This window comes from Monodelphis domestica, chromosome 6 (genome assembly GCF_027887165.1).
Source record: "Monodelphis domestica isolate mMonDom1 chromosome 6, mMonDom1.pri, whole genome shotgun sequence".
NCBI lineage: Eukaryota > Metazoa > Chordata > Mammalia > Didelphimorphia > Didelphidae > Monodelphis > Monodelphis domestica.
In genome coordinates, this window is record NC_077232.1 from 82,004,436 (window position 1) to 82,032,206 (window position 27,771).

General features: G+C 42.7%; 2 protein-coding genes across 6 annotated transcripts in view; both read left to right on the top strand.

Moving 5' to 3' along the window:
• The window catches only part of HTT (huntingtin), a 195,767-nt gene extending 181,901 nt beyond the window's left edge, over positions 1-13,866 (top strand). For both annotated transcript variants that reach the window (XM_001364825.5, XM_056802364.1), the window contains 4 exons: positions 1,690-1,795; positions 5,543-5,705; positions 7,421-7,581; positions 8,705-13,866. In XM_001364825.5, coding sequence (XP_001364862.1) covers positions 1,690-1,795; positions 5,543-5,705; positions 7,421-7,581; positions 8,705-8,918 — 644 coding nt within the window. In that variant the 3' untranslated portion in view covers positions 8,919-13,866. The remainder of the gene's footprint in view (positions 1-1,689; positions 1,796-5,542; positions 5,706-7,420; positions 7,582-8,704) is intronic.
• A 119-nt stretch (positions 13,867-13,985) lies between these two features.
• The window catches only part of MSANTD1 (Myb/SANT DNA binding domain containing 1), a 77,522-nt gene continuing 63,736 nt past the window's right edge, over positions 13,986-27,771 (top strand). For 3 of the 4 annotated variants that reach the window (XM_007496811.3, XM_007496814.2, XM_007496816.3), the window contains exons 1-2: positions 13,986-17,534; positions 18,077-18,161. In XM_007496811.3, coding sequence (XP_007496873.1) covers positions 18,146-18,161 — 16 coding nt within the window. In that variant the 5' untranslated portion in view covers positions 13,986-17,534; positions 18,077-18,145. Of the gene's footprint in view, positions 17,554-18,076; positions 18,162-27,771 lie in introns of all 4 variants that reach the window. The other variant, XM_007496812.3, reaches the window with a different exon arrangement.

The window sequence follows — 27,771 nt, forward strand, 5'->3', positions numbered from 1 at the left end:
TCTCTCACCCCATCTTGGCTTCTGGGTCAAATGTTTGGTAGGAGCTGAGGTCAAGTGCATGACCCCAGAAAAGTAAATTTCCTTCACACAGAGGTGAATAGCATTCTTTGACATAAGTCTCTTATTATCCTGGATTGTATTGCTCAGAGTTGCAAAGTCTTTCACAGTTGATCATCATGTTATATTTTTATTAATGTGGACAATGTTCTCCTGGTTCTCTTTATTTCACTCTGCATCAGTTTGTGAAAATATTTCCAGCTCTTTCTGATATCTTATCATTTCTTACAGCATTCATTACAGTATTTGGTCACCATCATAATATCACAATTTATTCAGCCACTCCCCAGTTCATGGACATCCCTTCAATTTCTTTGCTTACCCAAAAAGAGCTGCTATAAATATTTTTATACGAGTAGATTCCACCTCCCTTCTAAAAAATCTTTTTGGGATACAGACCTAGGAGTGGTATTACTAGATCACTGAGTATGCAAAGTTTTATAGGCCTTTGACCATTGTTTCAAATTGTCCTCCAGAATGGTTGAATCATATTACAACTCAGCAATGCATTATTGTCCCAATTTTGCCACATCGCCTCCAACATTTTTCATTTTACTTTTATATTGACCAATCTGATAAGTGTGAGGTAGTACCTCAGAGTTATTTTAATTTGCATTTCCCTAATCAAGAGTGATTTAGAACATTTTTTCCTATGATTATTGAACAGCTTTTATTTCTTCATCTGTAAACTACTTATTCATATTCTTTAACCATTTGTCAATTGGAGAATGACTTGTATTCTTATTAATTTGACTCATTTCTCAACATATTTGAGAAATGAGACCTTTTTCAGAGAAATTTGTTATAAAATTTTTTCCCCATTTTGTCATTTCCTTTCTAATCTTGGTGATGTTGGTTTTGTTTGTACAAAAACATTTTAATTTAATATAGTCAAATTATTCATCTTACCTCTTATAATGTTCTCTATCTCTTGTTTGAGATAAATTCTTCCCTTCTTCATAGATCTGCTAGGTAAAAACTATTTTATATTCCCCTAATTTTCTTAAGGTATTACTCTTTATGGCTAAATCATATACACATTTTAACTGTATCTTGGTATAGAGTGTAGACATTGGTCTATTCCTAGTTTCTGCTTTACTATCTTCCAGTTTTCCCAGCAGTTTTTGTCAGGATGGTCTTTGTCAGAGTTCTTATCTAAAAGTTGGGTTCTTTGGGGTAATCAAACACTAGACTGTTAAGGTCATTTACCTCTGTATATTGTGTATCTAATCTATTCCATTTTTTAACCAGTACCAGACTGTTTTGATGATTGCTGCTTTCTAGCACAGTTTGAGATCTGGTACTGCTAGGCTACCTTCCTTTTTTTTTCATTAATTCCCTTGTTATTCTTGATCTTTTGTGCTTCCTGATTGATTTGGTTATTCTTTTTTCTACTTCTATAAAGTAATTTGTGGTAGTTTGATTGGCATGGCACTGAATAAGTAAATTAATCTAGGTATATATATCTATTTTTTGTATCAGCTCAGCCTACCCAAGAGCAATTAATATTTTTCTGGAACTGAGTTCATTTAACAAATTTTCATTGAGTACTTGCTATAAGCAAATTCCTATAGGTAGGTCTGTTTGGTTTTTCTTACTAATTAAGCTTACCTCTGAATTATTTTGTTCCAGGAAAAGAAAAAATCAGCCCTGGCAGAACCTCAGATCCCAACCCCACTGCCCCAGACAGTGAGTCTGTCATTGTTGCAATGGAGCGAGTATCTGTTCTCTTTGATAGGTAAGCCATTGTAGTTTGACTTTTCCCTCCAGCTGCATCTTTTATCCTTAGAAGTACTGTCAGTTTAGCTAATAAACAATGGCATTTGAATGTTTTTATTCTTCTTGTTAGCACTTGTATCATAATAATGTTAATATTTCCCATTTTTAAACTGATTAGTCACTAATGTTTTCATGACCACCCACAGAATGCTTCCTCTGCCATAGCACTCATGGTTGACAGACTAGCTTTAGGGGCAATTCACAGGAGGCATCTCCACCAACCCGGGTTTCACTTTCTGAGTAGTGCCTTAAATTGGTTGTAGGGTGATACTGAGTGATCATTGCATGATTCAGAGGGAGAGGGTTTGTACCCCATAATTAGGTATCACCCTGAGGTAGCACCATACTGAAATTCAGAGTTTATATGCTGTGGATATTGTACTGGACCTCTTTCCAATAATAAGGATGTTAGTTAGATATTTCCGTTTCCCCTGAGAGAAGCCACACTGCATTGGGAGTCTAGAATTCAAACCATATTTTTTTCTATTGCTTTTTGTCTTCTGAAGCCAAGGAAGAAATGCAATTGAGATTTTGAGGAGACTAAGAAGGTCACATTCATTACGTATTAGAATGTGGGGGGGGCCAGGTGGTAAATCAGAAGACCACAGACTTGTGTGTTAAGTGACTGTTTGACCTTTGGTAAGGTACTTCATTGAGGCTTTCTGACTCAGTTTCCTCATCTGTCAGATGGGCAGAGTAATGTTTATGCTAGGCTCCTCCAAGGACTCTAGTGAAGAAAGCTCTTTGTAAACTTTAAAGTGCTCTAGAATCCAAACTGTTATTGGAAAGGTCTTTAAGATGTCTTCCTCAGATAGTGATAAAAGGAATGGGGCCTGTGTGCACTTGAGTTCGCAACCTTGGTTTTAAAGATTTGATTCCAAATGATCTTAATGGACTGGTGCTGTGTGACCTGCATTAACTCTTTCAAGTCACTATCGCCCTTCATTAAGCCCAGTCCTGTATCCTGCCAGTTAGAGCTGGAATAGGGCCTTGGTAGAGATGAAGAAACAGTTCCTGGGCTCCAGAAGTGGCAGAACTAGGAAGTTAGCCCAGGTACTTGAGGTCGGTCTATAGATGGTTTTCAGTGTTTGGGTGCTCTGGTCAGACTGGGAGACTAATCAGAATAACCTCTAGGCCCATGGTGGCCCACATGCCCTGATGTGTCAGAGGGAGCACTCTGCTCCTCCTCTCCACCGTGCCTGAGGACATTTTTCATATACCTGTCCCTCTGCCAGGCCAGCCAATGCAAGCATGTTCTCCCTCCACTCCCTGGGGTAACGTAAGGGACTCACAGGCAGCTCAAAAGTGCGATTTGGGCATGTGATCTCTAAAAGTCTCCTTAATGCTGGCCTAGGCAAATAACCAAATGGATAGGAGGCCACTTCTAGTCATAGTATTAGCAAATAAATGAAGTTTGCTACTGAAAGCCTAAAAGATTTTGTTCTGTTTGAAGTGTCCATATCTTTGTCATTTCTTAGCCAAAGATAAGCTTTATAAAATTTATAAAAGTCTAGGGTGTAAGGAAGTAGGTAAAGAATGCACTAGGCCTTGTTATGGTCTAAGTCTGAATTGTTCTTTTTTTTTGCCTCAAAAATGAAGGTATAAGTTGGGGCAAGAGGATGATGGATAAAATCCTTTTGTATATTTGTTCCTTGTCTTCTTGGGGACAAAAACACATTCTTTACCAGTAAGGCCTGTTGCCACTTTGATGGATAAGGTTTCCTGTGTCTTTTGCCTTAGGCTGTGTTTTTAGTGTCAGTAAAAAGAAAGTGATGGAATGAGTGTCTAGGAGTCAGGAAACAGGATTATTGATCCCAGTTCTGTCAGACTAATTCACTGTGTGATTTTGGAACCTTTCTTCTCTGAGGTTGTTAAAATTCTTAAAATGAAGTATTTGGAATGGACAATCTTAATATCCTTTCTAGTTCTAGAATTCTGTGATTCTATGTTAATTTAAAAGAGCATATGGAGGGGGCAGCCAGGTGGCTCTGTGGATTTAGAACCAAGCCCAGAGACGGGAGGTCCTGGATTCAAATCTGGCCTCAGACACTTCCTAGCTATGTGACCCTAGGCAAGTCACGTAACTCCCATTGCCCAGCCCTTACCACTCTTCTGCCTTGGAAACAATATACAGTATTAATTCCAAAACAGAAGGTTAAGGTTAAAAAAAAAACAAAAGCATATGGAAAACATAACCATCTTGTGTAATGGTTGCTTGATATTTAACTTTTATAGTTCAATATTTGGCCACACAAACAAAAATGGATGATTACATTGTTGACCTTCCCAAAGGCATAAATGGAAGTGAATATGCTTTCAGTTATGTGTCAGTCTTTCCAGAGTAACCACCCAGAACACTTTTGGAGCATGAAATACTGAGAGAACTTCTACATACTGGTCCAGGGCTTTTGGAGGCTGAACACCCCCCGGAAAGATAGGAATTGAAATTTGGAGTAAAACAGGAAGTTAAGCCTATTTACTTTGTAGAAAATTGTTGCATGTAGTATTAATTCATAAGTGATTTCATAGTTAATATTTTAGAAGAGAAAAGATTATTGGCACCAGCATTTTTTTCATGTAATTTCTAGACGCATCACATGAACCATGAGTTCCAAAGAAAGTAATTGCATTAGTGTGTGTGAATGCATGTGTGTGCAGCATCATATAGCTCTAGCATCTGCCATTAATAAAGATTGTGCTAGAAAAGTACAATTAAATTCTCGCATCTTCAAGTACATGAAGGAATAGCTGCTTAATGAGTAGATATTTTTGGTTTTGGGTTTGTCTAACTTAGCTGAGAGTGGAAGGCATGCATGAGATACAGATTAGATATTAGGACTAGTTTTCAGACTAAATAGAAGAGTTTGCCAAGAGTGGCCATCAGGATTTTCCGATTGCCAAGGCAGGCAACTACCCAGCCTCAGTCCTGCCCAAAATTGGAGGAAGAAGCTGGAATAGTGTTGCTTATTCTTTTTCTCTCAGTTCCCTCCAGACAGGGAATCAGGGAGTCGGGGGGACCTAACAGGCCTTACTGTTCCCATTTATACCTGTCTGCAATGGGGACAATGTAGGAATAGCTCACTATAATTGATGTAAATAATGGTGTTTTCATTGATTTGTTCATTTTTTAAAAGCACCTATTGCAACATGAAGAACCTTTTTCTTGGCATTGTGTAAACCACAGAGAGAAATATAACACTGTCCTACTTTTAGGGAGCTCACAGTCTAGGCATGAGATGTATGGCACATACACAAGGAATTTAATACAGAGTATGATGCCTGCATTAGACAGCCTTCTACTGGGAGGGCTCCTGGATAACAGATCACTGCCTTTCTGGGATTTTGAAAAGCTTTCTGGGAGATGTGGTATTTGAGCTGTGCCTTGGATAAATAAGATGAGGTAGTATTTCAGTAGTAGAGATAAGGAAGAAGAGCATTTAAAGGAACAAAGATGGCATTTGATTTTTTATTAAACATAATTGTTATTAATCTCATGAAAATCCATTTGGGAACTTCTCAGCTTATGGCCCCCTGAGGTTCAAGGGCATTTTAAACCTTGCGATTCTAGTTCAGTGTACAGTATTACCCAGTTTTGTAGAATTATAAGCAGGATTATGCCATTTTACAAAGACCTGTCTTCTAATTCAGGAATTAAAATTTCATTTCCTTTCCACAATCCTGACATTTCTTCTTTTCCTTCACCTAGGATCCGGAAAGGATTTCCCTGTGAAGCTAGAGTGGTAGCACGGATCCTTCCTCAGTTTCTAGATGATTTTTTCCCTCCTCAGGATGTAATGAACAAAGTTATTGGAGAATTTCTATCGAACCAGCAGCCATATCCACAATTCATGGCAACTGTTGTATATAAGGTAGTGTGTTCTTTGATGGTTTTCACAAATACAAATTTTGGGTATTTTGAAAAATAGTTTAAAGATATAATTTATATTATCCTCATAAATTTGCTATTAAGTTGTTTCCATTTTTTAACCAATTATCTCTCTTCAAAGCTTCATCATGCTTTTGTGGCCTGGAGTTCCCAAAGGATAAGCTCTGGTAGTGAACTCTGGTGGTACCACTACCAAGCCAGAAAAGCTTCAAGGGCAGGCTTCATGATATGTCTGTTTTCGAGAGACTGATCTAGCTAAGTGTAAAAAAGTTCATCACTAGAAAGTTGGTTCCCAAGTTCTGAATTCTTTGACTCTAGAAATGCTTGAGGACAGAAAGGTCTACAGTCTGGATCAGTGGAGAAATCCCACACCAATTAAGTCATGTGTTTTGGAAGTCCTGAAATGATATTAAATTCATCTGATTCATTAAACTTTATAAGTTAGCAAGATTCCACTGTAACAGAACTTTTTCTTTTTTTTTTAAATTCAGTTTTATTTTATTTTCAGTTCTGAATATTCTTCATCTCCCATTGGGAAAGCAAGAAAAATAGAACTCATTACAAATATTTAAATGATCATTTAAAATAAATTCCCATATTAGTTATTCTCATCTTTCTCCTCCCCACAAAAGTAGAATATAGTATTCTTCAGTCAGGAATTGTTTTGATCAGTTACTGTCACGTGTTTGGCCATTTCCTAGTTGACAGACATCTCCTGAATTTCCAGTTCTTTGCTACCATAACAAAAAACCTTTATAAATAATTTTCTAAATATAGGTTCTTATATTTTTTTTATTTGAGGGCAGATAAAGACCTAGTGACAGTATTGCTGGGTCAAAAGTATGTGCAGTTTAATATCTTTGAGGCATAGTTCCAAATTGCTTTCCAGAATGGTTAAACCAATTCATAGTTCTACCAGTGATACATTAATGTACCTATTTTCTCACATTCTCTCCAGCATTTGTTATTTTTGTCATTTTAATCAATTTGATGGATATAGCGTGGTACTTCAGAATTATTTTAATATACATTAATAGTCATTTTGAACATTTTTTACTGGGTCTTGATAGCTTTGATTTCTCCCTTTGAAAACTGCCTATTTATATCCTTTGACCATTTATCAACTGGGAAATGATTCTCATTCTTATAAATTTGGTCCAGTTTCCTATTTATTTAAAGAAATGGGACCTTTATCAAAGAAACTTGCTGCAAAGATTTTTTTTCTTATTTTCCCACTTTCCTTCTAATTTACCTGTATTGCTTTTGTAGTTTTTAATTTTATGTAGTCAAAATTATTCATTTTACCACATGTCAACCTGTTTATCTTTTGTTTAGTCATGAACTCTTCTCCTATACAAGCTCTGTTTTTCCATGCTCCATTACTTTGCATATATCACCATTTATGTCTAAATCATATATCTGCTTGGAGCTTATTTTTATATATGGTGTTAGATATTTGTCTATGCCTACTTTCTACCAAAACTACTTTCTAGTTTTCCCATCAGCTTTTGTCAAATAGTGTTTTTTTTGCCCCATTAGTTGGAAAATTTGGGTTTATCTAACACTACATTACTGTGTTCATTTTTTCTGTGTATTGCATACTTAATTCCAACAGGTCTCTGTTTAAGCAGTTATTTTTTAAGTATTCTTTCTTACTTTGTTTTCCCATTGAAACATCTTGGATGTGTTGTTTTTCAGGTGTTTCAGACGTTGCACACCACAGGACAATCATCTATGGTCCGAGATTGGGTGATGCTCTCTCTCTCAAACTTCACTCAGAGGACCCCAGTTGCAATGGCCATGTGGAGTCTCTCCTGTTTTTTCGTCAGTGCTTCCACTAGTCAGTGGGTTTCAGCAATGTATCCTCTGCTTGGTCTCTACATCACATCCTTAGTCACTACACTTGTTGGTTCTGTTTCTTGTCTTTGTTAGTACCCCAGAACCTGAAACACATCATCTCAATGTTCGTGGGTTTTTCCTAAGGGTGGGTTTTCATAGGACTGGATCATTAAGGTTTAATCTCTCCCCATTCTTCCCCTCCATCCGCTGCACCCTACCCCAGGCCAAAGGGAAACCTGCACTCATTTTCATTATGTTTGCTTTTTGTTAATTAGATATATATTCTAAATATTAGAGAATGAGAAAAGAGTGCTTAGGATTGTTGTTTTTTTTTTTTTCAAAGCAATTTTGAAGCAAGTTTTAAGGCTCTAGTCTCTGAAGGCATTTTCAGTGCTTAGGATAGTGTTGTTGTTTTTTTTAAACTGATGCTGCTTTTCATTATTTTTGTTGTCAATGTGCCCCATACCACTCTCTTGGCCAAGATGCCAAGAAAAGAGTATCTGCTGGAATTCCCACCCTAAAAGCCAAAGTCGTACTTCTGGCAACTTTCCCCCTCAGACAAACCACAATAGCCTTAAAGTAGTTCAGCTGCTCTAGTGATGACAGGGTGACATCACCCAGAGCAACTGGAGTAGCCAACGGAGTGAGGCCATGGCACTGCCCAGCACTCATTACACACGGAAAAAGTCAGAGCACCAAGAGGAAGCTCTGCTGAGGGAAGACGGGGCTTGGTAAGTTGTCTCCCAATGGGAACTTTCTCGAGTTAGCTCGGGCTCACATTTCCTTCCCTAGTGCCCACCGAGGCCCTGCCTAGTCGTGCCCTCTTGGCCTCTAATTGTAGGAGTCATCAAAAGGGTACAAAGGGACTGAGACTTTTTTTTTTTAAATGAGGGAAGAGATTTAGATTTTTCAACTTAGCTTTGATTGAACTAAGTGGCTTCTAGAGAGATTTCTTCATTGTGTACATTTTCTTTCTCAGTGATTAGCTGACATTTTCTTGCAGAATATACTGCCTGAGGGAATTCATGTTTTGCTCTTATGGTCAGAAAAGAATCTCAATGGGTGGAGAAAACCAAATGTTAAACTTTAGCATTGTTTTTCTCTTTTTTCCCCCCAATAATGTGCCCTTAACTCGTTTGCCAGCCTTCCACACATCATCAGCAGGATGGGGAAATCGGAACAAGTGGACATTAATCTTTTCTGCCTGGTGGCCATAGACTTTTACAGACACCAGATAGATGAGGAGCTAGATCGCAGGGCCTTTCAGTCTGTGTTTGAGGTGGTAGCATCTCCAGGAAATCCCTACCACCGATTGCTGACTTGTTTGCAAAATGTTCACAAGATTGCAGCCTGTTGAAAGTCTCATGGAACTGGACAGTGCGGGGATTGGCAGCTTGGGCTGGAGTCCAGTATGGACACAAGGAAAAACAGGAAGACTTGATTTCACCCTGGATGGCTGGGGATAGGGGAGAGTTCAAGCAAAAAAGTGCATTTGTGGGTTTCATGATTCTCCTATGCCAGTGTTTGCATCTCTTTCACACTATTACAGAAGTGATTGTTTGCAGTGGGATGGCCATGATGAAGGGTTATCCATACACCTTGGGTCGTATTGGGGATTGAGACTGAGTTTTTACAAGAACAAAAAGCAAAGCCACAACAGCTGTTTTTGTTAACTCTGTATGATATGGGCTAGTACTAAATGCAAAGTAACCAGGTGTTTATATATATTTTTTAAGTGTTCAACCTGTTCATTGTCACTAGGTTGCAACTGATCCTTTATCTTTGACAAAAGTACTCCCTCCATGCAGGTTACAGACACTGGACACTTTCACGTTTTTATGTAGCTATTATCTGGTATAATCAAGCTTTAGAAAGTGTTTCCTAATGTCTCTCTCAAGCTGAAAGGAAAAGGAAATCCCATTTCCATGATTAACGCTCCCAGCATGTACTCCCTGTCTCTTTGGACTTTGGTAGACTGTGATGTGTGGCATGGTGGGGATGTTAGGGGAAGGGGATCTGGCCCACACACAGCCATGATTTATTTTTCCTTTTTTTTCTTCTCAGGATTTAACATTTGAGTCTATCAGTAAAGAGATTAATTTTAACTTAAAGATTTCTATATCCATGTAAAAAGTATGTACAATTGTAAAATCTGTGCTGCATGATGTGCTGTACTTTGAAATGATCAAAAGCCACTCTACTGAATGTCTCTACTGCTCCTATATTGTCCCTGCTTTCTCCCTGGGTGCATCTTCTCACCTTCATTTTTCATCCATCTTAACAGTTAAGTCAAATCACATTTTGGTTCAGCATGTCACCTGCTTTCTGTGTTGACACATTTGTAACCTTTGAGTTGTGTTCAGAATATTCCATTCAGATCATTCAGAATCATTTCCCCCATAGCTCACAAGAACACACACACACACACTCACACACACACAACCAGAAGTTAATAGAACTTTTCTAGTACATAGCAGCTGCTCTCAATATTCTTTTATGCACTAGTTTTGTTTTAGGCAAAGATAACTTCCTAACCCCTCCAGCTCCCTAGTAGCTGACTTATTCTGTTACTCTTAAACAGTAGGGGCAAGTGTCCTTTTGGATATATGCAGCCGTTACCTTTGGCCAAGAATCCGCTTCCTTGGTCTGTTGAGTTAACATCTCAAACACTCTCAGTATTGGGGCTTTGTCTCCTTCTGTTAGGTTTGATTTCTGAATTAACGATCAGTTTTCTTTCTCAGGGTATGGGTGCCCACAAAGACCCCACCAGTACCTAGGTGATCCCACTTCTTTAGGATAGGTCTGCCTTACTTCCTAGTGTCCTTGTTATATTTTACCCTTTATTACACTTTTTCTGAGCACCTTTAGGGAAAGAGCAAACTTTGCTGTTTCCTATACTGCTTCTTATCACCCACATATTTACACATTTCGGGTCTGATCCAATGTAACCATAGGCATATTCTCATTTTGTTTTGTATGGTTTGAGGAGTAAACTAGAAGTTTGGACTCTCTTAAAAGCCAGCACCAAAGTCATGAGCCAAAGAGGTTATCTACAAAGACTGGACACAATAATTGTTTATAAATGATTTGAGATTTTGGGGGGTAGAAGGGTGATCAGTCTGACTGCTTATCAGCATAATTCCATTCCATCTTACTTGGACCATACTTCTCTTCATGGCCACATTATAGCTAAGTCACTTAAATCAAAGTGAACCTAGGAAGGCTTTACTGGCCTGGTTTGGAGTTGTGGCATTTTATTTTTTTATTGTTTTATTGTTTTTATCTGTAAGCATCCGTGGTATATTTGATTGAGGAGTATACTAACTTTTCCTCTATTTGAGTCAAAGTATGTTCTTCATGGCTACTCCTACTCATTCCTGCTGTGGTAGTGAGTTTGGTCCTAAACCTCAAACCCCAGTTAGTTCTTTTATATGTTTGACAGTTTAAATGAGAGTAGTATTATAATCTGTTTTCCAAAGTTTTCAGGAAGAAGAAAGCCTTCCTTAGAGCACCTTGTTTTTTTTACTTTTATCTCATAATAATACACCCTGAAACAACATTTAATTGGTTTCCAGAACACATAAGGCCCTCCTCTTACAAGCTCTGTATTTTTATAAACTGAGGAAGATTCAGACTGCGACTGCCTTAAAAACTTACAAAATTGACTCTTGGTGGTGACCGTAAGACCCATTTCATTCTACCTACAGTCACTTTCCTACTGAAAGATTCCCTGTCTTATTTGGTACACAAGTGATATTAGCTGACCCTTGAGCTATTTTGGCATTTGGAGGAGGGAAGTTTTGTCCTTTAAAGATCTAAAAAAAGAAAAACTCAAACCTTTTAATGGTTAATGTCAAGCTTTTCTTCTCCCCTCACAGAGAAACATCTTTATCAAATCAGGACTCATGATGTTTTCCTGTGTGTGGCAACAGTAGACAATGATGGAGGTACATGGTTTTGCAGGGGACACTATTAAGTATTATGTGGGGGGTTTGGTGTTTTTCCTTCTTTTAATTTTAACAGTAGCCTTAAGGCAGAGAAATAACTTCTCCTCTGTTAGTTTTGTTTTTTTTACTTGACTGACATGCTTTCTCCAAAAAAAGTCAACGATAAGTGGCTGTGAAAAGCCATAATATTTTTGAATATTGGCAAAGTTTGAAGAAAGAAGGCTCTTGGATTTTTGGGCTCCTTGACATTTGTTCAATACTTTCTAATTAAAAAAAAGCCATATATATATATATATATATATACAGAGAGAGAATGGGAACTGAACATTCCTATTGACTGAAATATTTAAATTGCCCCATGATTATATTAATGATTTTTGAAGAACGTGTGATTTAGAACTTTTCCCCCAATTAAAACTATGTTTGCCTATTTGAGAAAGTAATTGACCTTGCCCTTTTTTCTCTGGCGGAATTAATTTTATGAGTCACACTAATACAAGCAAACAGACCCTGAGGCAATATAGCTTAAGTCCATGGAAAGAAATTTGCTTTTGACTATATCTAAACACATACAGAAAGATGAGCCCAGCCAACATACACACTGTTGTTTATCTTGGAGGTATGAAGCAGAAACTCCTTTTATCTGCTGTATTAAATTTGGTTGTGTATAACTGAGCATCTGTTAGAAAGGTGGGACTTAATTTCGTGTTAAAAATCTACTTGGAGGATGATAGCCTGACAAATCAGATCTTGTTGGAAGGAAAAATTTATTAAGTTCCAAATATTTAAAGCAGATAATTCAATCAAAATAAGTTTTAATGAAACCACACAATGTTAACTACTTACTTTTTTTCCTATGGAAAATATCAAGAAATATAATATATTGGGGGCTAGGTAGAATGATGCAGAAGTAAATTCAATGTATTTATTATCAAGGGATGTCCCTTATTTTCCAATGTTACCTGATTTATTTGTGGGGTTTCTTATTACCAGGACTGAACAGCTTTCTTCAACTAATTTCAAATACATTCTTCCTCCCTGACCCTCACCCCTTTCTCCTTTATATTGGCAAATTTATTCTTTATAGAGAATAGGATTAATATGAAAAGCTGCCAGCCATTGTCTATGGGGAATACAGAGCAGAACTTCAATACTGAATTCAAAATCCACCAAACAGGTAGTCATTTAATTAGTCATCTCCTAGCCTTCAGAATCTTTTGTATTAAGCCCTTCCAACCAGGGCATCAAAGGGAACCTTACTTCATACCATATTATAAGACGGCATGGCCCAAAAGAAATGATTTCACATGTGGTATGTTTCCAGAACCAAGAAATGTGCTCAGGTGTAATGAACTATAAATATAGCAATATTTTTTAGCTCATTATCAAATCTTAAATGTTTTGATACCTTCTCTCCCCTTCCCCATATTCCCACACCCCACTTATGAATAAAATGCCTTTGGTTTTGGAAATCCCTACTATGCAACATGCCTGGAAAAAAAATTACTGACTGTTTGAGTCAGCTGGAATGTGACTCTGGGAGGCACTAGCTTTATAACTGTATAATAGAACAAGTGCTAGGGGAGATGACAATGGACCATTTAAGGCCAGAGGGCAGAGTAGGGTGATGCCATTATGTTGGCTGCCATTTTGAATTTGGGATGTTGATGTGGTTCAGGCAGGAAAGGGAAATGTTAACACCTCCTAGCTGGTGGAACCAGAATGGAGAGAAGGGTGGAAGAGGATAGGGCTGAGGCAGGAATCCTGCCTACCCTCTGCAGGTGACTTGGAGAAGGTAGGCCCTGCACAGGCCCACCACTTTTTAAGATGACCTTAAAGCAGGCTCTGGGGTTCATGAGCTGGCCTTACCAAGCAGAGGTGCTTGACTGGGTAGATTGTTAGGTGAGTTTCAACCAGAGGCTCACCCAAGAAACTGGAAGGACCCTCCCCTCCCCTCCACCCCACTCATTGAGAAGGATGGAATCGGCCAATAGCACCACTGAGAGGACTCCATCATATTGGAAGGCATTCTCAGTGAAGTGTTTTGCACTCTCATCCACTGCTTGTGTGTATGGGCTTCTTTCTGTTTCCATCAGCTTTTGCCTGCACGTTGCCAGACAGAACAAAACAGCCTGATGGGCAGAAGCTCTGTCATTGTCTAACCATTCAAGTCCTGTGTCATCGCCATCCTCAAAACTAGGAGGGCTATGATGGGTGAAGCCTGGAGCCCTAACATACATGTAGCTGTGCCCATCGAATAGAGAAAATATTTAATTTAGACATATGTTCACATTTTGGAAACTGCTGAAAATATTGCACATTCAAGTAAAGAGAATAAAATTTAAATTGTTGCTGTAAGAGGCTTGCTCTGGTTATTTCAAACCAATTGCAGACCCTGGCTTCCCAGCAGTATTTCCAAAACATGTGCGTCTGCAGAGGTGAATGTGGATGCTAAACTCTATCAGTACCTCTTAGGAAATCATTTTGATTAGAATAATTTCTAAGGGTACCCAAACAGAACCTAGACAATCTCCATTTCAACAAGAAGAAGAGGCATAAAAAGGACACGTCTGCAGGTAAAGTCAGCTCGATTTTTACCAATAAGGGAGTTTAAAGACTATTCTAAGGCTAAGCTGCTGGTGGTTGTGCTTTTCATTAGGTTAATTGGGAATTAAACTGTGGGTGGTCTTACTGCCCAACACACACAAGTTGCAAAAGCTCTTATGGTTAAGTGACATCTTAATTTAATTATATGAAGAGCTCGAGTCATTTTGGCACTTTTTTTCATTGCCGTATTTGAGCCCTATTGTGCATTTGGGAGGAAGGCCAAGGCAGCCTGAAAGGATTGGGAATCTTGGACTCATCCTCTCACAGGAACAAATGCTGGAGCCACCCTTGGGTTCCAGGCTGAGATGAGTGGTGTCATCCCAAGGCTGCCAGATTTCCTTGCTCCCTAGGGCATCTCTTCATGAAGCAGGATGGGAAGGCAAGCAGACTAGCAGCCGGAAAGGGAATACCTTGGCCCTGTGAATCTACCCCATCCAGGCTGTAGACTATCGGAGGGAATGAGTTTTATGTCATTTCCTCTCTCCAGGCCTAAGGCAAATGAGGGGATGAAACAGGAACAAGAAAACAGCCCCCGGACCATTCCAGCTCCAGATCTTTTAAATAGCATGGCGGCTTTGGCAAGGGGAGCGTCACTAAGTAGTAGTGGAGATCATCCCCACCCCCACGTTACAGTGTCTGGGGGTTGGATTTCACTTGAAGAAAGAAGGTTCTGGCATGACTGGGGAGGTGGGGGTCAGGATGACTTCAAGGAAGCAGCCTGTGAGAACTGACGATTTGCTCCAGGGGCTTCTTGTGTGGTGTTGGAGTTCCTTTGTAGCTGCCTCCACCTAGGGGTTCCTCTGGGAGAGGGTGTAATGCCCAGAAGTCCTGACCAGGGAGCCATCGGGCCACCCTCTCCTCTGGTGTCTTCCCTTTGAGTACCTGCCCTTTGAGGCCCTTTCCTGGCAGGGGCGATGCCCGCCTCCCTCTCATTGGATTCTCCCTGTGATGGCGTTGGCCGGAGGAGCCAGCAGGTATAGTTGTTGGTTGTGGGACAGATTCTTTTTTTTCTTCTCAAAGCCTGGGTGTTCAGTCCATGACCTTGCTTTATTCAGGTGCCCCGAGAATGCTGTGCCAGAGTGAGGGCCTTTACACGTCAGTAAAATAGGGGGAAATGGGCCTTGTGACTCCATTATGCCACGCTGTTGTCCCTGCTGGGTTGTGGTTCTGCTTTACTTGCTGTTTTGTGATCATCACCTTAGGGAGGTCACTGAACTTGGGATCAAAGGAGATGATTCTTAAGGTGCCTTCCAGGTCTGCCAGTGGAATTCTTGGTAGCCAAAGGCTGCCCACATGAAGCCCTTGCTCTGTGGAAGGTCCAGTGCAAAGGATGCAAAGGCAAGAATAAAGCAGCCCCTGCAGTCACACTTATGTTTGTGGGAGAGCAGAGGGACGACATGGGTGTGAATAAATGTAAAATAATGTTGAGCAAAAGAGGACTCTGGTCATGGGGCATCAGGGAAGGCCTCCTGGAGGAGGGAGGGCATGAATGATGTCTGTATGGCAAAGGCGAGGAGGGAACGTGTGCCAGGGGCGGGCCATCATGCACACTAAAGGCACAGAAGCAGCAGATGGAATGGGAAATAGCAAGCCAGGTTGGCATGGCCCCTGGGATTCAGAGTGTGGATTCGGGGCTGGCCTGAGGGGTTCGTAGTTTCCTGGAAGCCATAGGGAGCCTCAGAAGATATTAGCATAGAAGAGTGACATGGTTAGGTATTGTAGGAGCATCCACTTGGCCACATGGGCTGGATTAGAAAAGGAGGGAGGAAGAAGCCTGGAGAGCGGCGACCTGAGCTGAGGAGATGTGGAGAAGGTGCCAACCCACCTCAGCCACTGAATGGACGGGAGAGGCAGGAATGATGGCAAAGCCAGCGGATTGCAGGGATGGCCATGGCGGAGGAAGTACTCATTGGGGGTGGGGATCAAGTTCTGTGGTGGACACGTTGAATTCGACATATATGTAGGATATTCAGGTAGATATCTGGCGTGCACTCATTCCAGGGAGGGGATAGATACGGATTTGGAATTGGCAGCAAAGAGGTCATTGGACCCATGAGAGCCGATGGAATGACCAAGAGAACAAAGAATGAGAAGGAAGAAAGCCCAGGATAGAGCCTTGGAAGATGCTCCCACTTGGGAGGCAAGAAGTCAGCGATGAGCAGTCAAGAGGCTGAGAAGGAGCATCAGCCAAGTAGGGCAAACATGGCAGCTTTCCCTCTTGCTGCTGCCTAAGATGACATTCGCTTTGTGGCCACCATATCACACCGCTGATTCCTATTGACTGAACTTGCAGTCTAAGGTCTTTTCCAGACAGATGGCTCTCTAGCTGCTTCTCCATCTTACACTTGGGAAGTCCTTTTTTTTTTTTAACCGAAGGGTAAAACTGGACTTTTGTCACCATCAAATTTTATCCTAATAGATTTGATCCAACACTCTAAGCCGTCATCATCTTCTGAAGCCCAGGATCCAGTGGGATGAAAGGACATGCTCTATGGGCAGTAAACCTTAAAAGGACTCGAGGAGTACTAACTGTTATTACTTACCCTCCCTAGTTTCTGCCCACTTCAGATCCGATAAAGCATCCTAATCAAAAGGCTCCGCTCCTGGGACTCTCACTGAGCCGGTCGGGCCCGCTTGTGGGGATTTGGTCCTCGCCTGTTCTGAAGCCGTGTAACCGTGCCATTTACATATCTCCGTTTGGCGTAGAGCCTTCTCTCAAACACAGATGAGCTCTGTCTACACTCTTCCTGATCCCGGGCTGGGAAGAAGGACCTGTGAACAGTGTAGACAGCAGCCCCTCTGTGACCCAATAATGACGTCTTAGAAGGTGTCTGTGCCCCAGTTAAGGGACTCGGGCTGCCGGAGTCCTGCCGGCTCATTGTGAAAACCAAATGGCGTGAGCTCGTCACTCCAAGAGCCTCGGAAAGAGCAGCACGGATGGTTCCGTCTAGGAGGCCCAGAGTCGCCGTACCTTCTCCTTCTGAACCGTAGACGGGGAAAAACACGCATCCCAGCGACCGGCCAGGACCTTCACTGGGCACCTCCGGTTTATGCCCTGGTCACGAGAGAGCACTCAGTAGGGATTCTAGGAGCTGGCCAGAAATTTCAGTTAATCAGCATAACTGAAAGTCCAGTTCACTATGTATTGAGTCACTGGGGCATCTAGCTGTGGAGCTTCGTGCTCTGTTGTGGGGAAAAGAAAAAGGTCAGCAAGGCTACAGCCCAGGAAGAAGTTCCCAGGCTAGCAGGGGGTTAAATAGCCAAACCGAATCACCGATACTCGCTAAACACCCGCATACGAGTACCAAGAATGCCAAGTCCAACGACGAAGAGGGTGCTACTGCCTGGGGGTGATTTGGGAAGGCTTCCTGGAGGAGATGGCCCTTGAAGGAGGGCTTTTAACAGAGGACATCAGAGAGGTGGGGGAAGAAGGGGCAGGTGGGCATCCCTGGCATGAGAGGGCGTGTGTGTGTGTGTGTGTGTGTGTGTGTGTGTGTGTGTGTGTGTGAGAGAGAGGACAGTCTGATTGTCTGGAGTTTGGAGGACGTGCAGAGAAGTAATACAGATTAAAACGGAGGCGGTGACAGTAGAGTGTGGGAAATCTTGAATGGCAAGCTAAGGGCCTTTTGTTTTATTCATTTGCCAGCCTGCCAAATGACGGCTTCCATGACTAAGAAAGGCACTCGGTGTGGCGGGCCTGGGCAAGGCAGTAGGGATAGACTTACGTTAGAATGGGAGAGTCTTTCCTGAAACCCCCAAATCATGGAATAAGTATAAGCTGCCTGCGTTCCTCAGGAGCCGAGGCAGATAATGGGATTATCCCTATTTTTCAGAGGGGGAAGCGGAGCCCCAGAAAGGCCTTGTGCTTAGGTCAGCAGTGGCACCCGGGCGATGTTCCTGACACTTTCTTGCCTTGGCATCCCTGCCCCGCTGTGTGATTGGCTGTTCTTCTTCCATTCAGGTGCGGCTGGATGCTTAAGCCCAGAGACCTCTGTCTTCCGCTGGGTTAGTGGTGTTGGCAGCCTCGGCCATGCAGCTGTGCCAAGGTAAGGTGGCCTCCCTGTGCATGCTCCTGGGAGGAGAGGTCAATGGCAGTCTCCGACCTTCTTCTGTGACAGCCTGAGGAAAGGGGAGAGTGGGGACGTCCCTCCAATTTCCTCCTCTCCACCAGGCTGAATCCGGTACATCCGACTTCCATTGCAGGGACCTATTGGGTTGGGATGTCCCTTAAGCAGCTCAAACTCAACAGGACCAAAACAGAACCCATTACCTGCTCCCCAGACGTCCCTCATTTTGGCAAAGGCCCCGCCATTTTCCTCAGCATCATCCGTGGCTCCTCATTCTCTTGCCCCCCGCCTCCGTTGCCCAGTGTGTCTGCTCTACCTGGATCATTTCCCCCTATCCACAGCTTCTGCCACCTTTCACAGACCCTTCTCTCTTCCATCTCCCATCCATTGTCATACAGGTGCCCAAATGGCTTTCCTAAAGCCCTGGTCCCCCACTCCCCGGCTCAGTACACTCCATTGGCTCCCTACAGTGGCTCAGAGGGATCAAATACAGACACCTCTGCTCAGGATCAAAACCAGCCTGCCTTTCTAGGTCCATCATTCCCTCGTCATGCACCCTACCAGCCATCCAGATGGCTTCTTCTCATGGTTCCTCCACCAGCAATGTATTCCTGACCCCTCGTACATACATTCTAGCACAATCCTGTAAAATAAAGGCAAAAACATGTTCTTTGCCACATCCTCACCCTCTAATAAGGGAGACAGGGTGCATGGTGCATACAAGATAAATACAGCATAAACGGACCTTAATCACAGAAGACAATGGCAGAACAGAGCAGAATGGGATGGGCTGGAACCCAGAAAAGCCTCCTAGAGGTGGTGGGAATTGAGCTGAGTCTTGAGCATGAGATCCCGTCTCGCTTCTCTTTGCCTTTGCAAGGCTGGCTCTCCCCATGCCAGAAATGTACTTTCCTCTTCACATCTACATTTTAGAATACTTAATTTTCTTTACAGCTGACCACCTCTTACATGAGGCCTTTCCTGACACTTCTCCCCAGTTGCCTGTCCTCAAAAAGAAAAATCTTGCATTTATTTGTGATATATTTTATATAATTATTTGTCAACATGACAGAATATAAGCTTCTCGAGGGCAGGGGCTATTTCATTTCTGTCTTTGTATCTCTTGTTCCTAGCACAATGTCTGGCACCCAGTAGCTATTTATTAAATGACTTGATTTATATAACTACAGAAGATTTCCCTGACCATACTGAGCTCTCCCTTCTTTAGATATCTGAATAGTACTGTTTACAACTCACTACTTAGTGTTTCATTCTAAACATTTTTTTTATCATTTGCCATTTTTTTCATGTGATTTGTTTAAAAACCCTTACTTTCCATCTTAGAATTGGTACTACGTTTTTGGTTCCAAGGCAGAAGAGCATCCAGGATTAAGTATTTAAAAGATGCAATCTTTTGAATGCATTTAATTTATTAATTTATATTTTTATTATCATAGTAAATTATATAAAATTTTGTCATTTTATATTATAAAATATTATAATTAATTATAACACAATTATAATTAATTATAAATTAATAATTGAATTGGAGACGATCTAGTCAAACCCTTCATTTTATAGGGGAATTATAGGAGGTTCTAAAAAGTAGAAATGACTCTTCCAACTTCATCATAAGGTAGTGAGTGTTCTGATTCCATATCCATTGTTCTGTAAATTCTCAAGAGTCAGAAATGACCATATATCTCATGTAGGCCAGTTTGTAGCTGGACAAAAACCCTTCTACAGCATCCTTAACAAGAGCTATTCTAACCTCTGCTGGTGACAGCTAGAAGTCATCTGGTGAAGGCACCACCTCCCAAGCCAAGAATTCTAATTGTTAGAAAGCTTTTCTTTCCAATTAAGACCAAATCTGCTTCCCTATAACTTCTACCTATTGTTCCAAGTTCTGTATTTGGGGCCAAATAGAAGAAACCTAAGCCCTCTCTTGCACAACAGCCCTTTAAAACTTCTCAAAGATGGTGACCAATTCTGCTTCTTGGTCCCTCTTCTACCCTTCTCGAGGTTTAGTATACCCAAGTTCCTTCAACCCATCCTCATGAATTGAACTGAGGCCCTTCCCTGTTCCCTGAACATTGAACATTTTATGTATGCCCTTCATCAGTTGTGGTGCCAGAACTGAACTCGATATTCCAAAGGAGGGCGGACTCACCTCTTCTATGGCAGCTCAGATCACATTTGCCTCTTCTACTGGCTCATCAAATTTGTAGTTCCCTCAAATTCTGGGATTTCTTTTTTAAGAAGTGATATTTAATTATATCTCTCTCATCTTATACTAGTTTTTTTTTTCCTAATTCAAGTGTAAGGCTTTAAATATCCCAATTAATCTTCCCCTTATTAGGCTCGACTTACTGAGTCTGGCCTGCTGAGATCCTTTTGCTTCCTGTTATCCAACATATTCTCATTTTTTATGTTTTCTTCACATTTGATAAACATGCTGTCTTTATGTAGGTCAAAGGTAAAAATGTTAGGTAGGATAAGGTCATGTATATGCCTCCGAGACCACTTTTCAAGTAAACATCAAACCCTTAATGAATGATTCACTCTCGCTCTTATATAGAGGAATATGATGTAAGACTTTCTGAAATGCTTTGGAAAAAATCCATTAAACCATCTCAGCAGCGTTCCAATCTAGTAACCCTGCCAAGAGGATATAGGTTAGTCTGGCATAACCCATTATTCTTATAAAATAGTTCTTTAAAAAAATTAAAAACCAACAAAGTCTTCTCTAACGTTTCATCATTTACTGAATGCTTTTGATATTAGTAGTTCACCTAATTATAGCCTTTAAATGAATAAATGAACATCTTTTCTGGTTAGAGGCATTCAGTTCAGAGATTTCAAAACTCAAACCCAGAACCATATACCACATGGAAAAAAGGACTACTCTTCACTACACCCTTCTTCACTCTCACTTCCTTGGGGAATCTCAAGGACCTGCTGGTGCCAACGCACTGTGTGCTAGAGGTACTTTGCAATACACAAATGAAGAAGAAGACTTTAGTCCTGCCTCATAACTCAGTCGCCCCTGTATCCATTCTGGACCACCTTCCAAGGCTAGGCAAGGCCTTAAATTGCCTCAGCCAGTCTCCCCGACTCTGGTTCTTCCTCCTCCAATCCGCCCCTCCAGGGGTGCCAGATTCACATTCCCGGAGCCCCCCTCTGACCTTGTTCATGAAGAAGCAGCGACCCCGGGATCCACTCCGACTTCCTCTGCCCGGCATCCTGTTTATGATAGTAATAGTTCATGTGCGTGTAAAACACGGAGGCAGGTAGGAAATGTCTTATTCCCATTTTACACACGAGAAAATAGAGGTTCAGAGAATACCTTATTCAACTCCAGAGTGCCAATAAAATAAATGTCAGGGCTGGGAACTCAGCCATAGGAGTGGAGTTCCTCTAATCCCACTCTCATTTCACAGAGAAGAACCCCGAGGCCTAGAGAAAAATGGGTTTCCAAAGGTGACCCAAGGAGCATCCTTCGCCTTCAGGATGCCCGCACTAGCCCCTGCTGGCTCTAACACACACGTAGGTCTCTGTGCAGCTCCCAGATGGGTCAGGCTGGGTCCTGACGTTGAGACTGTGGCTGGGGGTCCCAGCAGCATCTGCAGTCTTTCCCAGCCTCAGGGATTAAGCAAAGGCTGGAAGCTCCTCAAGCCCTCCTGTCTAACCCTTCTCAGATCACTGAGCCCTTCACAGCAATGGGCCCTCCTTGGGGTTTCCCATGAACCCCAAAGGCCGAGCCTCTTCTCGGTCACTCGGGAGACTCGGCATTCGCCGCCTCACCGATGTCTAGCTGGTTCTCTGGTCCTGGAATGCACTGGTCCCGGGCTCAGGAGCAGCATTCTCTTTCTGCCATTGCACATCCCACACCCCAACAAGGGAGTGGGACCAAGACCCAGTCTTCTTCTCACTTGGCTTCCCTGGCCTCTCTCTTCTTCATAACTGGCCTAGACTTCCAGTGACCTGCTCTCCCCCCTCACAGGGCCTGAGGTCTGCTTCCCAAACGCCCCCTTCCTGGAGCCCCCACTGGCTCCCCAAAACACGCGCGCACACACACACACACACACACACACACACACACACACACACACACACTCTCCCTTCTGTCTTGGGCTCTCCTCCCTCCTCCATTCCTAAGAGCCGCCGACCCATCACCACTAGGCCCTCTCGCCTTAGCCAGGAGGATGTCCACATTTTAATTCTACAAACCTCCAAGAGATGCTGCAGCCCAGTGGGGCTGAGACGTGGTTCCGAGAGGCCTCCTTCCCGCCACCCTGTGCCAGTGACCCTCCCCCTCTGCAGGCCAGGCCATTGTCCAGAAATTAACTTCATGTAGTTCCAGAGACCAGTAATGTGTCCCTGGGACTCACGGGAGAGCAGGAGAGCTTCTGAATGGGACAACTGCCCACCACTGCTCCCCCGGCCTCTCTGAGTCTGGAAAGAAGGGAGCGTGTCCTGAAAAACCCGTCTCTGCCCACAAAGCGGATGCAGAGCCACGGCCTGAGAGCGGGAGGGGCCTTGGAGCTCAGGGCCAGCCCCGGCTCTGCAGAGGAGTGGAAGCACTTGTCCCGTCTCCCAGGTTAAGAAAAGCAGCGAGGTTTCTGGCCCCAAATAGATCATTCTTTCCACTCTCCCAAATGCTCTTTTGTTCTTGTTTAGCCTGGCTAACTCTTTGTGACCCCATTTGGGGTTTTCTTGGCAAATTACTAGAGTAATTTGCCATTTTATGGAGGAGGAAACTGAGGCAAACAGTGAAGTGACTTGCTCAGAGTCACAGAGCTATTCAGTGTCTGAGGTCTGAGCTGAACTCGGGAAGAGAAATCTTCCTGACTCCGGGTTCAGCATTCTCCCCAAAGCCCAACTGGAAAACTGTGGTCTGACAGACAAAAAGCACTTTTGTCACACATCTCTTTTCCCTTCAAACCAATATAGTTATAGGGCCACAGGATCAAAGTTTAAGAGCTGGAAGGGACTGCAGAGGGTATCTAGTACAAATCCTTTGTGTCATAGATGGGAAAGGAGAGTCAATAAGTGAAAAGAGTCCTGACTCCGAATCCAACATTCTTTCCACTACGGGCGCCATATTCTTCCATGCAGTCTGCACATGTAGACCAAGGGGCTCTATGCTTTCTGCTGTGATATGAAGGGAAACTGAGGAAAACTCCCCTGTCCCCAAACAAACAGTGTTCTGCACATAGTAGGTGATTGATAAATGTTGCATTTAATTTAAAAACCCTCTCACAGCATCTAAAATTCTACCCTTAGAGAACCATTCCTTTGGAGAAAAACAAATAAAATACTCAGACCTCCCAGAGTCACAAGCCAGTAAATCATCTGTCAATGAACTAGTATTTATGAAGTGTCTCCTTTGTGGTGGTCACTGTGCTAAGTGTTATTATCATCCATTCCAGCGCCGGTCCAGTGATAGGATGTACTCACTGGCCACGGAACCCTGGGCTAACTACCAAACTTGAAAGTATCCCTTGAGATCTCAGACTGCGCTGGTGGGCCAGTGAGCTAGCGGTGGGCATCGTAGAGGGAGTTTCTTCACTTCTTTGCCTAGAGTGCCCTTTGCTAGTGAAATCACACATCTAGAACAAAAAAGAGGATGCAGAAAAACCCAAACCTACTACATAGATTTCTTTCAAAGAAATCTTCATTGAGCGATGCAGCCTATATGCAGAACTGAAGCCTGTGAATGCATAAAATTTAGAGATAAATATATATATACATCTATAAGCTAATCCATATTAAAGTATGCTAGTTAAATGTATATATATTTATATACGTACATATATTTTGTATTTGTGTATATATGCACATTTGTATTTACATGGATATACAATATAGTCGTGTGTTTTACTAATATTGGGTGTCTACATATTTGTGTGTGTGTACATTTAACCAGTTCAAAATCTGGATGGGAATTAGTTCTTTAGACAAGTCCTAACTCAGGAAAACCTGGGGGGGGGGGGGGAGGGCCATCTTCGGTGTCATTTCAGTCCATTTCCCAGGTGTGGGATTGTCTGAATGTCTTGTGTGTCCTTGCCATGGGGCTCAGCTCCATGTGAGAAGGGTTTGCTGATAGAGCTGGGGGAAGCATTTTTTTTTCTTTACTAGAATGGGGTAGAACAACAGCCCCCAGGAAATCCTGAATCCTTTGACCAGGACAAACAGCTGAGACACAGGTAGGGGCAAGAATTGTCAATTCATCCATCATTCCCTCCTCTGCCCAGAAATCTCCAGTGGCTTCTAGTGCTCGTAGGATGTCAGGGCTGGAAGAGACCTTACCGGGGTGGGCAGACTTCAGCCCCTGGGCCAAATATGCCCCCACCCACTTGTTTATGTACATCCTGCAAACTTAGAATGATTTTTACATTAAAAAAAAATCAAGTTCCAGATTTGGCCCTCAGGTTTGATGAGTCCAGCCTTGGATCCAGGTCTAAAAGGGTTCCCAAAGATCATCCAATTCAACCGTATAACTTTCCAGATACACCAAGGCCCAGGGAAAGAAAGTCACCCACCCCAGGTCACCCTGAAGCCGTGGTAGAGGTGAGGCGAGAACGTGATTCTGGCTCTAGCCCTTCTTCAGCCTGCCACCAGCTACCCTTCACAGCTCAGCCCCTGCTGCTCCCACATACTCTCCTCCTCCAAGAAGCTTGTCTCTCGGGTCACACAGGGCTCACTCTCACCCCTGGGCAATCAATCCAGATGGGGGGCCACTGGCATAAAGGCAGCCATGGAGACGTTAGACTGTCACACAGAGAACAGCAGATTGGAAGGGATACAAAATAAGGCTAGAAAGATAACGGGGCCCAGATCAGATTGTGGAGGGCTTTACTGCCAGATGGAGGGGTTTGCAAGTTCTCCCAGTCACACTCAGGGAGCCGTTGGACCTTTCTGAGGGAGGGTCTGTTCTGTGTTGTAGAAGGAGCCTTCAACGGGACTGGCTGTCCCATTGGGGATTAGACGAGGAGGGCAAATGAACAAATGAACAAAATGACAAGGTTTGAAGTGCTTGAATGTAAAATCCTCTGCTTGGTTTTTAAAGACAAGACAGACTTTCTCCCCTCAAGATACTCACATTCTAGAAGGGGAGAAAACACTTCTGGAAGGTTGCAACTGCCAGTTGGTTGGAAAGGCCTTGTGGTCCTCAGAATGCAGAGGGATGCCTCTTCTGTATTATTTTAACCACTAATGCTAGATCCATTCTGATGTGGGGCCATTTGACAGAGCCAAGGATTTTGTGGCAGGAACTTTCTTATGTAGGACTTCTTGTAAGGCTGCTGGGGGTGGAACTGGAGGACCCAAAGAGGCATTGGATGGGTCAGATCTCCACAAGGATTACTCTCATGGGCAGTTGCTTTAAGGGCCCATCCTGTATTGGGGTTTGGTGGCCAGGGGATGGCGAGTAACTGCTTTTCTTTCTCTGGCTTTCCTCTTCCTTGCACAGATATGGCAATTATTTGCCAGTTAGTATTGGGGTAGCTGGGGTAGTGGGTCATTCCCCACAAAGGTTACTCCCCTTGATGAAAGCTGGAAGGAATTGGACTAGAAAATAGAAATACTGATTGGGGGGGGGGGGTAGTTCAGTTCCCTGGGGATCTTAGACTCTGAGCCTTGGCCTGTCTCCTCTAGGGCCCAGAGAGAACTAGTAGAGGTGGTGACTGTGGTGTGAGCTGCCTGGCCTAGGCCAATTCCTATCTCTCCATCAGAATTCCTCGCTCCTTCAGCCAAGCTAGTTTGCCTGCCCTGCCGGTGGCAGCTAATTGGCAGGTGTTGGGGAGGGGGCATAGTATATACCAGCCCTTTTCCTCAGGCTTTTTTCCTTGGATGACAGCTTTGAGGCTCAGGAGAGGATCCGTCTGGTGGTCTGGGATGCTCTGCTATTCCCAGGAAAGCTGAGAAAGGAAAGAATCAGGGATAATTACCAGGTTATAAACTTAAGTGACTGGAAATGGGATGTCACCAACAGAAACAGGGAAAGTTGAATTTTGGGGGAAATACAAGTTGTTTTGGCCATGTTGGATTTAAAACCTTGAGCTAGCTCCTTGAGAACAAGGATTCTCTTTTGCTTTCCTTTATATTCCTGGCACTTAGCAGAGTGGTTGGCACATAGCAGGCACATTAATACTTGTTGGCTGACTAGGGGACATCCAGGAAGAGTCATCCAGCAGTCAGCTAGTAATAATGGGATTGGCATCAGAGAGAAACTAGAACTGGACATATCAATTTGGTAGACAATAATTGAATTTGTGGGAGCTGAGGAGAGCATTGAGAGAGAGAGGAGAGAGGGAGAAAGGGAGAAGAGAGGAGAGACAGACAAAGAGAGACACAGAGAGGGAGTTATGAGATCTTATTTGGGGGAGATTCTCATATTTAATGAGTGGGAGGAGTCAGACTGAGAAGTGGGCAAACAAGACTCCATTCCAAATGGAACTGCTAGTTCTTCCCAATATAATACATTCACACTTCTGCCTCAATACCTTTATAGAAGCCATCAGCAAGAAGATCCAAGAGAGCAGTATCACAGAAACCACGTAAGGGAGAGTATTTCTAAAAGGAGAGAGGTTTTTGTTTTTGTTTTTTTAAACTCTCCTGTTTTAGAGTTGGTTCCAAGGCTAAAGAACAGTAAGGGCTAGGCAACTGGGGTTAAGTGACTTGTCCTGGGTCACACAGCTCGGAAGTCTGAGGCCAGATTCCAGGTCCTCCCGATCCCAGACTTTGCTCTCTATCCACTGAACCACCTAGCTGCTTCAGAGAGGGGCATTCTATTAATGGTGTCCAAAGCTACCAAGAGATGCAGAAGGAAGAGGACTTAGAAAGACCATTAAGAGCACATTGGGAATCTTGCAGAAAGTAATGAGGTAGGAAGCTTTACTGCAAGTGATTGAGAAGTGAGGAGTTAAGGAAAAGGAAACAATCATTTCTCTTTAAATGGAAAGTCTTACATATGGCTTTTAAAAATTAATTTTGGAGCAGCTAGATTCTTAAAAAAAATAACAGAGGCTTAACTTTGAAAGTGATAATCCTGTGGTATGCTTCCTTGGTCAACCTAGAGTGTATTTGGTTCCAGATGGCACAATTTAGAAAAAATATTATCTTATGGCACTAAGATATCATTCTGCCATGGGAGAATGGCAGCCAGGATAATGAAGGGCTGGAGTTCATACCATGAGGAGCTTGGGTTAGCTTGGAAAAGAGAAGACTTGTGACATGCTGGGATCTTCAGGTATTTGAAGGCTGACCTGGGAAGGTATAATTAAACTTGTTCTGTTAAGCCTCACAAGGCAAATCCAGGAATTGATGTGGGACAGTCACAAATTTGGGCTTGACATCTAGAAAACCTTTTTCACAATGATGGCTCTCCCCAAGAGGGACAGGCTACCTCCTTGGAAGTCTTCAAACAAAATCAAGTTAAGCACTTACTTTCTGGAGACTCTCCCAGTTTACTCTTGGTTTGGCCTTTCCCCTTACCCGATGCATATATTTCCCCTGGAGAGATCATCTGGAGTGGACGCAACAATCCTTTGTGCCTTGTAGCAGTTGTCATGGAGAGAAAAGAACC